Below are 14,277 nucleotides of genomic sequence, written 5' to 3'. Positions count from 1 at the left end.
CTAACATATTCATTTTTATTCACACTCCCCCAATACTGGCATTTTTGTAAACATTGGTTGGTTGGAGAGCAACATCACAAAATTCAGTTAGTGCCAGTTTTAAAGGAGGCCGTGTTTCGCTTCTCGTCTTGTTTCAGAAATGCAAATTTGATAGATTTTACTTTAAATGTGAACTGAATGAAATGTCTCCCTATCCATTCCCTCTACCCTACAGCATTTGGCAGCGGGTGGTGGTGGTGGTAAACCAAGCAACAGAACAAAGCTGCTTTTACTAGCCATCTACTCTAAGCAAGGTCGCTTCCAGACTACCACTGCAGTGGGATTCAATCACATCCTGGCAAATTCCGGCTATGCAATTAAACCTGATTTGCCAAACAAACCCGCCTTCCCCAAAGATCAGTCTACTTCTGACAAGGAAAAGTGACACAAAGACTGTGTCAAGAGCATTCCCCCCCAATTTCATCCTCATAACAACCCTGTGAAGTAGATCAGGCTGAGAGTGTGTGACTGGCCCAACGTCACCTAAGGAACTTCCTGGCTGAGTGAGAATTTGACACCAAGGCGATGGACACACTTGCAGTTATAGTGGTTTCAGGGTGTCTCCGCCCGTTTTGTGCATCTGGATACACACATCGTCAGTCAAACGCAGCCCCTTTTTACTCCAAAATCTGGAATTGTTGCAATCGGATGCATTTTTCATTCAAGCCAGCTTCACACCAACTTAAAATGGTTTGGTCGATAACCCCGTTGCCCCTCCAAGGTGTGTCCAATGTGGGCTGTCCAAAAGGTCTGGCATCATCAGCAGTGGGGCTGGGTGTATTCCAATCAAACAGCAAAGATGTGTGAAGCCAGGTGCAGATTTGTTTCAAGCCACAACCAGACAAAACGGTCTCGCTGCTTTTTAAGGAACTAGCATCCAGTGCACGTAGCCCGAGTCTTTTATCCTGGTCCTAATGTGACACTCCACGCACTAGGCCAAGAACAGGGGAACTTTTTCAGCTCGAGTTGCATCTCCTAGCAGGCACCATTCCAAAAACCACATGCCAGGGATGAGTGGGACAATAGATGTGACTCTTATCACATGTACAGTAGGCAACAGTCCTGCCACAAAAAAGCCAGAGATTTCTACATGTACATCTCTCTATCCGGGCAAGCAAAAGGAACAAAACTGGAGGGGGATGTGGTGTGGAGTGGGACCAGTGAGGGATGTGGCCTGTGGAGGGTGTGTGTGGCCTTGGAGAGACCTATGGGCCATATGGAGAGGCCTGGGGGCTGTAAATGCTTCCCCAGCTAACCAAGGTCCACTGGAAGAGGGCCTAAACACCCCACTCACAGACAGAAATGGGAAGCTGGGATGCCTCTTCTTCCATAAAATATTCAGGGGATTCTGCTGCACCAGGGTGGAAAATGGGAACGAAGAAGCAGAACGATGGCCACCTCTCAGCTACCTGGTCACCGACTAGATTCAGAAGCACTCCTTGCCTCTTTGGTCTACAGGAAGCAAAACTGGACAGATTGCATTTTTGCAGAGTGCAAAAAGAAAATTGCAACCTGTTGCTATATGAGACTTCACTCAATGCCTTATGCTTATCTAGAAGCATTAAAAGAAGGAACATAGGGAGCTGCCTTCTACTGAATCAGACCATTGTTCCATGTAGCTCAGTGTTGTCTACACTGACTGGCAGCAGCTCTCCAGGGCATCTTTCCCAGGCCTACCTGGAGATGGTGGGGATCGAACCTGGGACCTTCTGCATGCAAAGCAGATGCTCTACTACTGAGGGATGGTCCTTCTCCAAGAAGAAAAGCTGTGTTTAGGCCACAGAAATGTCTGCTTACCCAAACTATGTCAGCTCTGCACTGAGACAGCAGTGCCGGTGGGGGCTGGAAATTCCTGGGTAGTTATCAGGGCGGGAAAGTCCTTAGCTGGCAGTCTGGTCGTAAATCTGCCAGACTAACGAGGATGAAGCATGATAAGGGCAAGGCCCTTCCTAAGCTTATATGCCAAGCCAGAAATCCAGAAGCGAGGTCAGTAGAGGTCCAGGTTCAATTGCCAAGGGGTCAGTCCTAGATAAGATTCAGGGAAACTAGAAACACACAAAGCCACGCCTGACGTTGTACTCAGCAACAAGCTGAAGCCAAGGTTTGTCTTTTAAGGAGCAGGTTTGTCAGCAGGTGTGAGCCCTCAGCGTTTTGGCCGTAAGTGGACAGGCCTGCCCCTCTTCTGCCTGACCTTCTGCTGTCTACGTTCTGCAGGTGAGGGGGGAGTCTCCTGTTCACTGCCTGCGTCTGGCTGAAGGGCTTCAGCTGTGTCTGGGGTGCTCTGCAGCTGAGGGGGAGAAGGAGCTGGGTTCTTAGGAGTTTCCTCCGTTTCTCCTTCTGGGTCTGCTGCTGTTACTCCCGAGTCATCCTCGTCTCATGAGTCCTCTGACGGAGCCATGACAAACTACTTGTTACAAATTGCTACATGTAGTAGCACCATCTGAAGCTGAAACCTTGTTTATTGGGTAACAAATAGGATGGGCAAAGAGGGTGGTGAAAAGGGAGAGGGCCTTTTCAGTTGTGGTTTCCCTCCTTTGGAATATGCTCCCCAGTGAGGTCTGCCTGGCGCCTTCATTGACATCTTTTTGGGACCAGGTAAAGATGTACCTTTTCTCCCATGCATTTGATAGATTGAGATGATGTTTTGTTTTTAATATGCTGCCAAACCTTCCTGTGGCTGTGTGGGGGTAGTACTGCTATTGTTTTGTTATTGTTTATTGCTATGTTTTATAGTGTGTTCTAATATGTTTTTTAATAATGTTTTTAATCATTTTTTAAAGTTTTTTTTAAAAAATGTTTTTAATGCTGTTTTCTTTTAATGTATTTTAAGATCTGTCTTTATGATGTTTTAGTGTTTGTAGTGCTTTGTTTGCCAACCTGGGCTCCTGCTGGGAGGAAGGACGGGATACAAATTAAATAATAAATAAACAAATAAATAAATGTGTTTTATTTTAACATTGTGTAAGTCACTTGGGGACCTGCGGGTATCAAGTGACTAATAAATCTAAAAAATAAAAATAATATTTTCTGTTGGTCAAACACCGTACTTTGAAAGCACATTTAATGCACATGACCTCCCCCAAAGAACCCTGGGAACTGTAGTTTTCCCCTCACAGAGCTACAAATTTCCAGGACCCTTAACTACACTTCCCATGATTCTTGGGGGGAAGTCACATGTTTAAATGTGTGTTGGACGTGCTTCAAATGTATGCTATGGATCTAAATGTTTTACCTGCACCGTCTTTTTCTTGCCTAGCTCAAGAGTAGCAAAATTAGGCAGGTAGTTTTTGGGAAATGGATTGAAATTGCTGCTTATCAGGATCTGCTACCTGAGGCACCATCAACCGCATGTTTCAACCAGAAATGTGGTTCTTCATGAATAGCTATATGTCAGTGTCTTCCACCAGGGCCACTCAGTGCTTCTCTGGCCAAGGGTAGTGAACTCAAGAGGACTAGTGTTTCGGACAATATGCCAGCTTGAAATGGCTACTTTTCAGATCTTCCTGGGCTCCTGCTTTCTGTCTCTTTTCCCCCCTTTTTCTTTATTTTCCCAGGGGAGAAGGAATGTAATTAAACCAAAATGACTTTGCCTGGTAGTAAATTGAAGCTATGCCTTACACATAGAAGTAGAACTATCTGATTATCACTGGACTCCCAAATATGGTTCCTGTGGTCTCCACAGCACCCTCAGACATGTCCATTGCTGCCTGCCAAGAGTCATTTTTCATTTAAAATTTTAAAAAAGTAAATTGAGGGGTTTGGGGGTTTTTGTGGGGTGACTGGCCTGCTTTTTTGTTTTATGTTTTGGGGTGTTTTTCCAGTTATTTGAGTGGAGGGAGTTCTGAATATCACCAGTTTTTCTTCTGTGATATGAGTATTTTGTGCCAGCCATTGTAGATTTCCAAATGTGTCCCCAGATCTAAAAAAGTCAGGGACCCCTGGAGTAACACAAAGTCTCTTGGTTTCCTGTTTTTAATTTGAATTCTCCATTTCACACTGTTATGAGAGGTAAAAGCACAATGTGTCTGCATAAGAGAGAGCAGACCTAGAGACAGATCACTTGTTTTTTCACCTCAGCTGGCATCTGACATCTAGAGATCAGTGGGGTCATTGTAAACTCTACCCCAATTGGCAACTTGGAGATGAATAACACTGGACTACACTGCAGGGCTGTTGTAAACCACAGTCTCTTACTCTCAAGCTCACCCTTAATATTGGGGAGGGGTAACAATACTGGATTGCACTGCAGGGTTGCTGTAGTCTGCAGTCTCTTGGCTTCATCCCTTCTGAGACCCAGGCATGCCCCCCCCATATAGGGGTATTAGGACTTGCCCGTACAGTGTATTGCAGTGGTTCCCAAACATTTCTCTCCCCCTCAGACCACTTGAAAATTGCTGAGGTTCTTGGTGGACTACTTAATGATTCGACAAAATTCAAATAAGAGTAAAATATAAAAATCACTATGCCTATTTAATGCAGACAGACCGCTTGAATGAAGTTCAGGGACCACAGTTTGTAAACCCCTAGTGCAGTGGTTACAGCATCGAACGAGGAGCCTGGAAGCCAGGGTTCAAATCTCCACTCAGCCACAATGTTCTCTGGAATTCCTTGGGACAGTTTTTATCTTCCAGCCTAACCCACCGAGGTTAAACATTGTTAAAAATACGATAAAGAAATAATAGTGGACTACACTGCAGGGTTGTCGTAAGCCACTGTTCCTCTTCCCGCTATGAGAGTAGGAGTAGGAGATGCTGCCTTGGGGGAGGTGCGGGGTGGAAGAGACTAACGGCCAATCACTTAACTCCGCGAAAGTCAAGGCATTCTCATTTTCGAAGTAAGTGCCCGCTTCAAACATGCCATGAAAAGGAAACCGGAAAGCTGGCCTCCTGGCTAAAGGCGTGTGCTCCCTCTAAAACGTCCGCATATCTGTGGTCACGAGGGGACCCTTTTGCCGCCGGGCCTGTCAAGATGGCTGCTGCGGGGACCGGAAGTGCCGCTCGTTGGTTCCAAGGACTTTAACCACCCCCTTCGGGTTGTGTATTCTTTCTCTCGACCGCCAAGAGGCGCGCGCACGCAAGTCCAAAGGAGGAGGAAAGAGAGTGACGGTCAGCACGCATGCGCGGCTAGCAGTCGGTTCCGGCGGGGCTCAGCTGAGGAGACGGAGATGCCGCCGCTGTCAAGGCGGGTGAGGAAGGAGCTGGCCCAGTGGGCCCGGATCTCCCGAGCCCCAGGCCTCCCGAGGATCAGTGTCCGGGGCGGGGGGAGTCGCACGAAAAGAGATAGGGGGGAGGCCGGTCAGTGGGATGTCGTTGCTGTTGTTTACTATTATTTCTAGCATTGTTATTTCTCTACAGCGTTATTGTTTCTGGGTTGTATCCGCCTGATTTCTCCTCAGAGTAGACTCACTGACGCGAGCGGAGTCAACTTTGGCCCTCCTCATTAAATCTGAGCAGGGCTGAGGTTGGATAGGAACAGTAACATTAATAAAAACGTCTCGCATCCAGAGCTGGCCATCGCCATGACGAGGGATTTTCAGTGAACGCGTCGCTCATTGGTTCTTTTCATCCCCCCCCCCCGTAGGGGTTACCTAGATGCGGCACTGCTTACGTTTCGTGTTCTCGTGAGAGTCGATAATAAAAAAAAAATAGGCCTAAAAACAGCAGTATTATAGCCAGTGATCGGCCTGCTCGGAGTAGACCCGCTGAACGTAATGAACGTGATTCCTAGGATAGTAGATTTGGAAGGGCATCGAGTCCAACCTCCCTGCTTGATGCAGGAATCCGAGTTGAACCATAGGTTCATTAATGCCAAGAAGTCTACTCTTGAGTAGAATTTGGGTGGCTGCAACCCAGTAATAATAGTGGTAAAGGTGTGTAGGAGATGACTGGGCAGCTTTGTCTACAAGCCCCTCCCCCCAAGTGACTCAGGCAGAGAAGATGAATGGCATCCCTCATACTCTTCCCCCCCCCCCGACCCTTATTGGGTGACCCTTCAGGCAGGCTGAGCATTGGGGGGGGGAGGTGGTGACAACAACACAGGAGGGATCTAAATCTTCTTTCTGGAGGGGGGGGCAGGCAAGCTCCCTCCCAGGCTGTGGGAATTTGCAAGGATGATGGGTAAATGGAGGTGTGTGTATGAGAGAGAGAGAGACTTTTTATTTTCCTTGGGTTTATTTGAGGGATGTGTTGTTTATTAAAAGATTTCAAGCTCACCTTTCATCAGCAGTGATATTAGGGCAGGGCGCAGCATAAAATACATTCCACAGTGAAGTAAAACAAACAGTAGAACAATGTAAAAAAATAATATATTGAATTCAGTTTGAAACTTTTTCAAAATGGCCTGCAATTCAAGCTTAGCATTTCTGTCAACAGGTGTTACTGTAATCACCTGCTTCTGACAGATTTTTATTGCCCATTCTTTCCTTTGTGCGATCTGAGCTATTACGAGATTTTGAAAGATGTGGCTGCTTTCCTGGAAACCAGCGCATGCATGAGATGTTGTTTTGTTTGTCTTGTTCATTTGTCATTGTTTTTTTTTTTTTTTTCAATAATTTTTATTCAGATTTTCATAAAACATACAAGACAAAATCATAAAACATTCAAAGACAAAAAACAAAATCAAAAATAGTTAAACAAAAAAAAAAAAAAATAAAAAAAAAAAAATAAAAAATAAAGAGTAAAATATTGACTTCCCATTTGTCAAAGATCAAATCAGTTATAAGTCTATAATATATAACAATCCTGTCTCTTAAGTCATATTATAAAATCACTTTCCTCCAGTAGTTATCTTACTTAATCATCAAATCTCATAAACATTACTTTATTCTTTCCACAAAAAGTCAAAGAGAGGTTTCAATTCTTTAAGAAATATATCTATCAATTTTTTTTTCCAGATAAGCATATCGATTAATCCATCTCATTACTAATTATGATAATCTTATTGTCATAACCATAGTCAAAATAAACATTTCAATTAATCCATCACATCAGAATCTGTTAGGTTCAATAATTTCAGTAGCCATTGTTCTATTATCTCTATTAGTTCCATTTTCCATCTTCCATCTTCAGTAGTCTTGTTAAGTCCAGTAATTTCAATATCCAATCTTCCATTATCAGTATTCCATAATAATCTTGCTGTCAAAGCCATAGTCATATAGTAAGAGTCTGATGGGAATTACCTCTATCCCAAATATTTTCTTGCCATCCATTCTGAATAGGTTGCTGAAATACTGCTGTAAAATCATATCTCTGTTCTTTTTTTCAAAATGCACTGGGTCATCTCTTAAAAGTTTTTCCATTGTCACATGGCTGCAGTTAATTCCATAGATTTTCTCTATATTGGGCTCCATCACATCATTCCAGTCCAGAAGATTATCCATGCCATTGATAACTTTATCTCTAGAATCTTCATTCATTTCTTCAGAGATAACATTGAGTTCCAAACAATAGATTTTATTTCTAAAGTCCATAGACTCCAAATCTTGTTCCTGTTCCACGTTGGTTCCAATCTCCGGGATCTCCTCTCTCACAGGGACCCCTATTCCAGTCTCCAGGGTCTCCTCTCTCACAGGAACCCCTGTTCCAATCTCCGGGGTCTCCTCTCTCACAGGGACCCCTTCCAGGGTCACCTCTCTCACAGGGACCCTTATATCTTTAATCTCCTGCTTCATTTTACTCAATTCAATTTTCGTTATCTCAATCTCATCCATTATTTTCTGAAACATAGTTATTTCCAGATTTTCAGCCACTTTCTTAATTGCCATTTTAAAGGAAAAATATAGGAAAACCACTTCTTATTTCAGCAACAATTGGGTTAATACTCCAAACTTGGTGACATCACAGTATAAACAGTGCAGACAGCCTTATCTCTCCAATAGTTAAGTAAACAAAATGCAGTTCCCAGGATCGAAACAATTAATGGCAATCGTCAAGAAACAGATTCGTCAAAATAAAATAGACCAAAAAGAGAGTAGTCTCAAAACAGTATAATATTTTTCAAAATAAAAATCTGGAATAGAAATCCCTCTTCTGTGTATATCTTTAGAATGCAAATCCAGGACAGCTTTTTGCAACAAAAACAGAGATAAGCTATTAATTAGTGCGTAGCAGAGAGAAGTTATGGCTCCCCAGTGAGATGTCAAAAACTGATCAATCTGGCAAATCTCTTTTAAACAGCAACAATTTAAGTCAAGTAAAAGAAAAATATAGAAAGAAGGGTGCTTGCCTGTTAGTGCGTTCTCTCTTAGAAGATAAGATGAACGTTCGCTTTAACAGATAGAGCTTGCTGTTGAAAATCCGTCCCACCTTCGTCGGCTGGACCTCGTCCCATAAATTAATGAGATCTGGTCGTCCCAACAAAAATAGGCTTTGAGGTTAATCTCTTCGTTTCTCCCTACCCGGGAGAAGTTTAATCAGTCAAAAAAAAAAAGAAAAAACTGACTGATATATCTGAATAAGCTTCTTTTGAGGCAGGAGCCCGTCTCAAAAGCAGGCACAGGCTAAGTCACCCTTCCCGGAAGTCGTTCATTTGTCATTGTTGTAGTGTCTATATTTCTTGAATATCTATGTGCAGGATAAGTTAGCATGAGAAAAGACAATAAACCTGTTTACCAAATAAAAGCAAAAAGAATGAAATGAGGCAGTTAAAAAAACAGTAAGGCAGGGTAAAATGATAAAAAGCACTTACAATGTTTGAGCAAGTAAATAGATTTGAATTGCACCAGAATAATAGCGGTGTTGGTGGCTGACAAGTTTAAGGGGAGGGCATGTGATAAATGGGATGCTACCATGGTGCTCTCTCTATCTGTAGCTATAATCAAAGACACACACACACACTGCCTCTCTGTTGCTGCAAAATCTGCTGGGCCAGCCCAAGGTGTGCTTATCTAACCCAGTATCCTACCTCCAAAAAGAGCCAGGCAGTTGCTTCGGGGAAGGTCAGGAGGAGGCCTTGAAGGCAACAGCCCTCCACTGTTGTTTGTTCCCAGCATTTGGCATGCAAAGGTAGACTGCCCTTGTGCATGGAGGCTTCATTTAGCTGTTGATAGATGAATGCAGAATTGAACTATCTAATTTGGGGGAGGCGACACTGTGGCCTTACAGATGTTGATGGACTGTGACTCCTATCAGCCCCGCCCAGTGCGGCCAATGGTCAAGGATGACGGGAGTTGTAGTCCAACAACAGCTGAAAGGCCGCAGGATCCCCAGCCCTGGTGTAATGTTCTATAAGAGCAAAAACCCAGCAGCCACTTCCCTGCTGGCTCATACTTGGATAGGTCTGTGTAGTCCTACATTGTTTTTCCAAGGTTGGCTAGTCAGGAACCTCAACAGAAAACCCACAGCCTGAAGAGAACAGGCCTCTTCCACTGTGGCCACCAGCAACTAACATCCAGATGCAGACTGCCTTTGTGTTGCAGTAGCATTAGCTGCGATGCAGGGCACAGTCACTGAAATCAGTTGGTGTTGCTAATGGGAAAGGCTGCATGTGGATTATGTATCCCTTCTGTATGTAAACAGCATCTTCTCTCTTCACGCCACCCCACCCCCATATATTACAAACTTGGCATTAAAATATCCTTTCCCAATCTTACATAAAACCCATGGGAGGAAGAAACCAGATTTCTAGTAAACATGATAAACATTCTGGGGCTTTTTAAAATACTGTTATATTAACTTCTCATAATAAGCAATTGCGTGCTCCAACGCACGTGAGATGCCCTTTGTCAGTTTGTGGACCTGGACAAATATTTGCAGCAACTGAAGAGTTTTTCTGCTTTGTAGTAGTGAATGACTGGCTTTATTTCTTTGTTTAGAACTAACGAATTTTTCCTTTGCAGGACCAGAGATGTGTGAGATGTGGACTTAACTGCAGGTATGTAAGGGATTCTTGATTTCAGTAGAATAAAAGCATGTAGACTCCTTAACGTTGGCAGGGATTGATGCCACAGATGAGAATGTAAATTGGCACATTTAAACAAGCAAAAATCATGCTAAGCGGTGTTCTTAAGATATCTTAAAGTTTGTGTTGGTTAATCTGTTGACATTTTTGGTAGACATTTTTAAAATACATACTATTAAATAGCCAGAAACTGCTTGATCACTGGCAGTTGGTAGGTGTTCCTCCTAACCTTTGTTCCTCTAAAGCCCTTGAGTCACTAGATCTTTCTTTCTTGCCCCATTTTTTTTTCTGTAAGGCTATAAATCAGTAAAGGATCTAGTCCTTATTAACTTGTTGCATTAGACAATTCCATTATTGTTGTGACAACAACATCAAGAGTTCCCTTGCACCGAAGACATCACCTCTCCCATTTCATTAACAATGTTTCTTTCCATGTTGGATTGTTTTCAAGGTCAAACTAAATTGTCTCGCTGTCTTCCATAGCTGGTGATGTGCTGCAGGGTTTAAGAACGTGCACGCTTTGTTGCTGGTGCCTTTGAGTACAAAGAGAATATGGAGGAGGGCGTAGAATTGCCAACGGAGAGGCTGGAAGTGCAGGCAGCCGCTTCTCCTGGGATCAGCCGGCAGATATCAGTCAGCGAGTTCTCTTGCCATTGCTGTTACGATATTCTTGTCAATCCCACCACCTTGAACTGTGGGCATAGCTTCTGTAGGCATTGCCTAGCCTTATGGTGGACGTCTTCCAAGAAGAATGAGTGTCCAGAATGCAGAGAAAAATGGGAAGGGTTCCCCAAAGTCAACATTCTCCTCAGGTGATTCTGCTGCAGTCTAGGAATGTGATCTTCGTACGATGTGTGAGACATATTGCTCCGCCTCCCCTTGCTTAATAAGAACTGTTGGTCCTAGAAATTTTCATTCCTCGCTGCTTAGATCTTTTAAATGCTCTTCACTCTGGCTTGACATTTCAGTACTGTGTTAGTCTTCCTTGGAGTTGAAAGATCACTGTAGAGCTAGCCTGGTTGCCTCCACTGGCTCTATAGTTTAAAGCGGGGTGGGGAATCTCCAGCCCACAGGCCGAATGTGCCCCTTCAGCCTCTCCAGCTCCTCTTCATGCCCTGTACCCTTGAGGGCTTTTGCCTGCCTAGGATGTGTCCTTGAACAGTGATAGTACCTTGTGCTTCTCTGAATGGAGGTTAGTGTGTGTGTGTGAATCTGTGGCTTCTGCATAACTGGAATGCAGGCTACTGACCAAAGGTCAGGATCATGTTGGTTGTTCCTCCCACTTTTGCGGCTGGCCCCGCCCACCACTGGCACACAGCCCTTGGAAGGCTGCCCATGAGAGACTCTGGCCATCAGGCTATAAAGGTTTCCCCACCCCTGGTTGAAAGGTTTGTGCTGGGTAGAAAAAACAGCAGAGAAGCTTATTGTATTGTGTTGTGCTTTTTAAGATGGTTTTAAAGCTTTTTGTTAAAAAAAATGTTTTTAAAGATGTTTTGTTTTAATATATTTTAAAGTCTGTTTTTGAGTGTTTTTGTTTGCTGCCCTGGGCTCCTTCTGGGAGGATGGTGGGATATAAATTTAATTATTTAATTAGTGTCCAGCTTTTCCTCCATGGAGCTCATGGTAGATTTATCAACCCTGTAATGTAGGCTAAGCTGAGAGAGAGAGAGTGTATGGTTGTGGACAGCTAGTGAGCTTCATGACTGATGATCTGAAGCCAGGTCTCCTCAGTCCAACACTTGGTTCTCTCATTGCCAAGGAGAAAAGACTCCTGCAGGTATGGGCTGGTCGTTGTCCTTGAACGTCGTAATCCACGTGAAGAAAGACTTGTAAAGCAGTTCTCCCTTTTCTAGGGATGCCATCGAAAAACTGTTTCCGGATGCCATCGAGCAGCGGAAGGACGACATCCAGCAAAACAGTGACGCGTCCCACAGCCTTGCCGCCTTCCAGAAATACGGGAGCGATCAGACGCCTGCAGCTCCAAGCGTAGGGAGAATTAATCCCCGAGGAGGGGGATTTTTCTCTGGCGTGCTGACAGCTTTAACTTGTGTGGCAGTAAGTGTTCCCCTGTGAGTTCCCCTTTGGAAAGCACTGTGCTGGTGTTGCAGGAAGGGCTTTTCCAAGGATGGGGTGCTGAAGAGCTGGTTGTACAGTTGCAGCAAATGTAACCATTTAACAAGTCTCTTGACTTAATGGGCCCCTTGAGAGAAATGTTAGACCTTCAAAGGACAGGTCTTGCCCTCTTAGTTCCCCCAAGCAGGAAAGGTGAAGGGAAGCCTGTAGAGTTGACCAGTTGCTAGGTTTGATTTTTGTCTGGCTTGGGAACATATGAAGCTGCCTTTATACTGAGTCAGACCATTGGTCCAACTAACTCAGTCTCGTCTCCACTGGTTAGCTGTGGCTTCTCCAGAGTTTCAGAGAGGGAACTTTCCCAGCCCTGCCTGGAGAAACTGGGGATTGGCCCGGAGACCTTCTGCATACAAAACAGATGCTCTCAACTGTTCTGCTGTGGCTTTTCCTTCTCTGCCTGGCATTTGGCTCTCTGCCTTCCTTTCTGTCTCATCGGCCCTTGTCTACAGGCTCGGGGAAGGTCCGTGGCTCAGTGGCAGAGCATCTGCCTTTCTGGCAGAAAGCCCCAGGTTCAGTCCCCAGGTAGGGCTGGGAGAAGCTCCTGCCAGGAGAGCTGCTGCCAGTCAGTGTAGACAATACTGAGCTAGACGGATCAATGTTCTGACTCAGTATGACACAGCTTCCTGTGCATGAGGCCAGAAAGTGGATGGACACCAGAAGAGAAGAACGGTGTTGGCGGAACATCTGACAGTGTGGATGAATGTGTATTGCTCGCTTCAGCTCCAAGGTGCTTGTAATTTGGAGTGTGTGTGTGTGTATATACTTCCACTGTGCAGTTTTTCCATCATCTGAGCAACAGTGTGATGTATGGCATTATATGAGGGTGTAACTTGCCTGAGGACACTCCATGAGTCCTTGGCTATGAGGCTTCCCAAGTACAAGTCCAGAGCGATCCTCCTGCACATTCTGACTTCTTTGCTCTTGTATTAAACATCTGAACACCCCCATACACACACAGCTCTTCTTTGACTCTCCTGTTTTCCAGGTGGTTTTACTTGGCTATCATTGGAGCAGCCGAGAGTCGGAAGATGATCTCCTTGTTCACAAGCCTGTTGCCAAATGGACTGCTGGGGAGGTGATACACTGGCTGGGACAACTGGGACCTTGGACTTTCCTGTACAAGGAGCGGTTTTTAAATGAGAAAGTTAATGGGAGGTGAGGAAGATCCATTTGATGGTGCTATAAGACTGTTGAGAGAGAGAAAGAAAGACTTCCTTGTACTCAGTATCCTGCTTATCAAAGATTTTGTGTCCCTCAGGTGATGTGAACACTGGGGCAAAAAGTCTTTGTGTTCAAAGTAAGTTTTTAATTAATAGCGTGGCTGTTAGTAATAGATCCCTGTTAGCCGTCTTGCTAAGAACATGTCTAAATTCTAGAATAGGCAGTTACGCTTTGCTTTTGATGCAAACATATGTGGTCCTTAAGCATAGTTTTGCCAGTCTTGTCTTGATGGTAATACTGAAGCTCGGTCGTTCAGTGCTGTTTGGAGCGAGGCAGAGAGCATTTCTTCTGTAACAGGAACTCCTGGTCTTGCAGGCTGCTCCTGACGCTCACCGATGAAGACTTTTTAAAGGCTCCTTACAATGTGGAGAACAGCAGCCACAGGAAAGCCATTATGATGGAACTGGAACGTGTGAAAATGCTAGGGGTCAAACCCCCACAGAACCTTTGGGAATACAAGGTGAGTGAATGACACAAGAAGTCCTGCTCTCAGTGGCCATAGACCTCCAGCCCCTGGGCCAAATCATTCTGTTGTTCCCATGGTGCTTCGATCCTTGGAGCCTCCACTGTGACCCAGTTGTATCTCTTCAAACTGTGTCAGCCAAGTGTGTTAGCCTGGCTTGAAGCCATTTCACAGGAGAGCCAGGAGTGTCCTCCAATTTCCATGGAGCTTCCTCCATCTGAGTGAGAGCAAGTACAACTGTGTGTAGCCCACTGTGCCATTTAATACTGGCAAGTTCCTTCCCTTTCCCTAAAGATGTCTTACAGGTATACCTGGGCTGGGTTCAGGGTGGAAATCCACAGGGCGAATCCCCTTCTGCTACCTAATAGTGGGAAACTAATGTATAACGGATCCAGGAAATTATAGGCTATTTAGCTTAATGTCTTTTCTGGGAAAACTAGGGGAAAGCACGAAAAAGATAAAATTACCAAGCAATAAGAAGGACAAGTTTGCTGAAGCAGAACCAGCATGGCTTCTGAAAGAGTAAC

The 14,277-nt window shown here is 44.5% G+C and overlaps 1 protein-coding gene across 3 annotated transcripts in view; it reads left to right on the top strand.

Annotated features, from left to right (window-relative positions):
- Positions 1-2,296: 2,296 nt before the first annotated feature.
- BFAR (bifunctional apoptosis regulator) overlaps positions 2,297-14,277 on the top strand; it is an 18,645-nt gene continuing 6,664 nt past the window's right edge. The window contains exons 1-6 of one of the 3 annotated variants that reach the window (XM_061600243.1): positions 2,297-2,634; positions 9,875-9,909; positions 10,420-10,748; positions 11,790-11,991; positions 13,052-13,221; positions 13,603-13,747. In XM_061600243.1, the coding sequence (XP_061456227.1) occupies positions 10,489-10,748; positions 11,790-11,991; positions 13,052-13,221; positions 13,603-13,747 (777 nt within the window). In that variant the 5' untranslated portion in view covers positions 2,297-2,634; positions 9,875-9,909; positions 10,420-10,488. The other 2 variants (XM_061600242.1, XM_061600244.1) reach the window with 2 other exon arrangements.

Source organism: Rhineura floridana, chromosome 17, assembly GCF_030035675.1.
Source record: "Rhineura floridana isolate rRhiFlo1 chromosome 17, rRhiFlo1.hap2, whole genome shotgun sequence".
NCBI classification, from domain to species: domain Eukaryota; kingdom Metazoa; phylum Chordata; class Lepidosauria; order Squamata; family Rhineuridae; genus Rhineura; species Rhineura floridana.
This window is presented reverse-complemented; position numbering and strand designations above follow the sequence as displayed.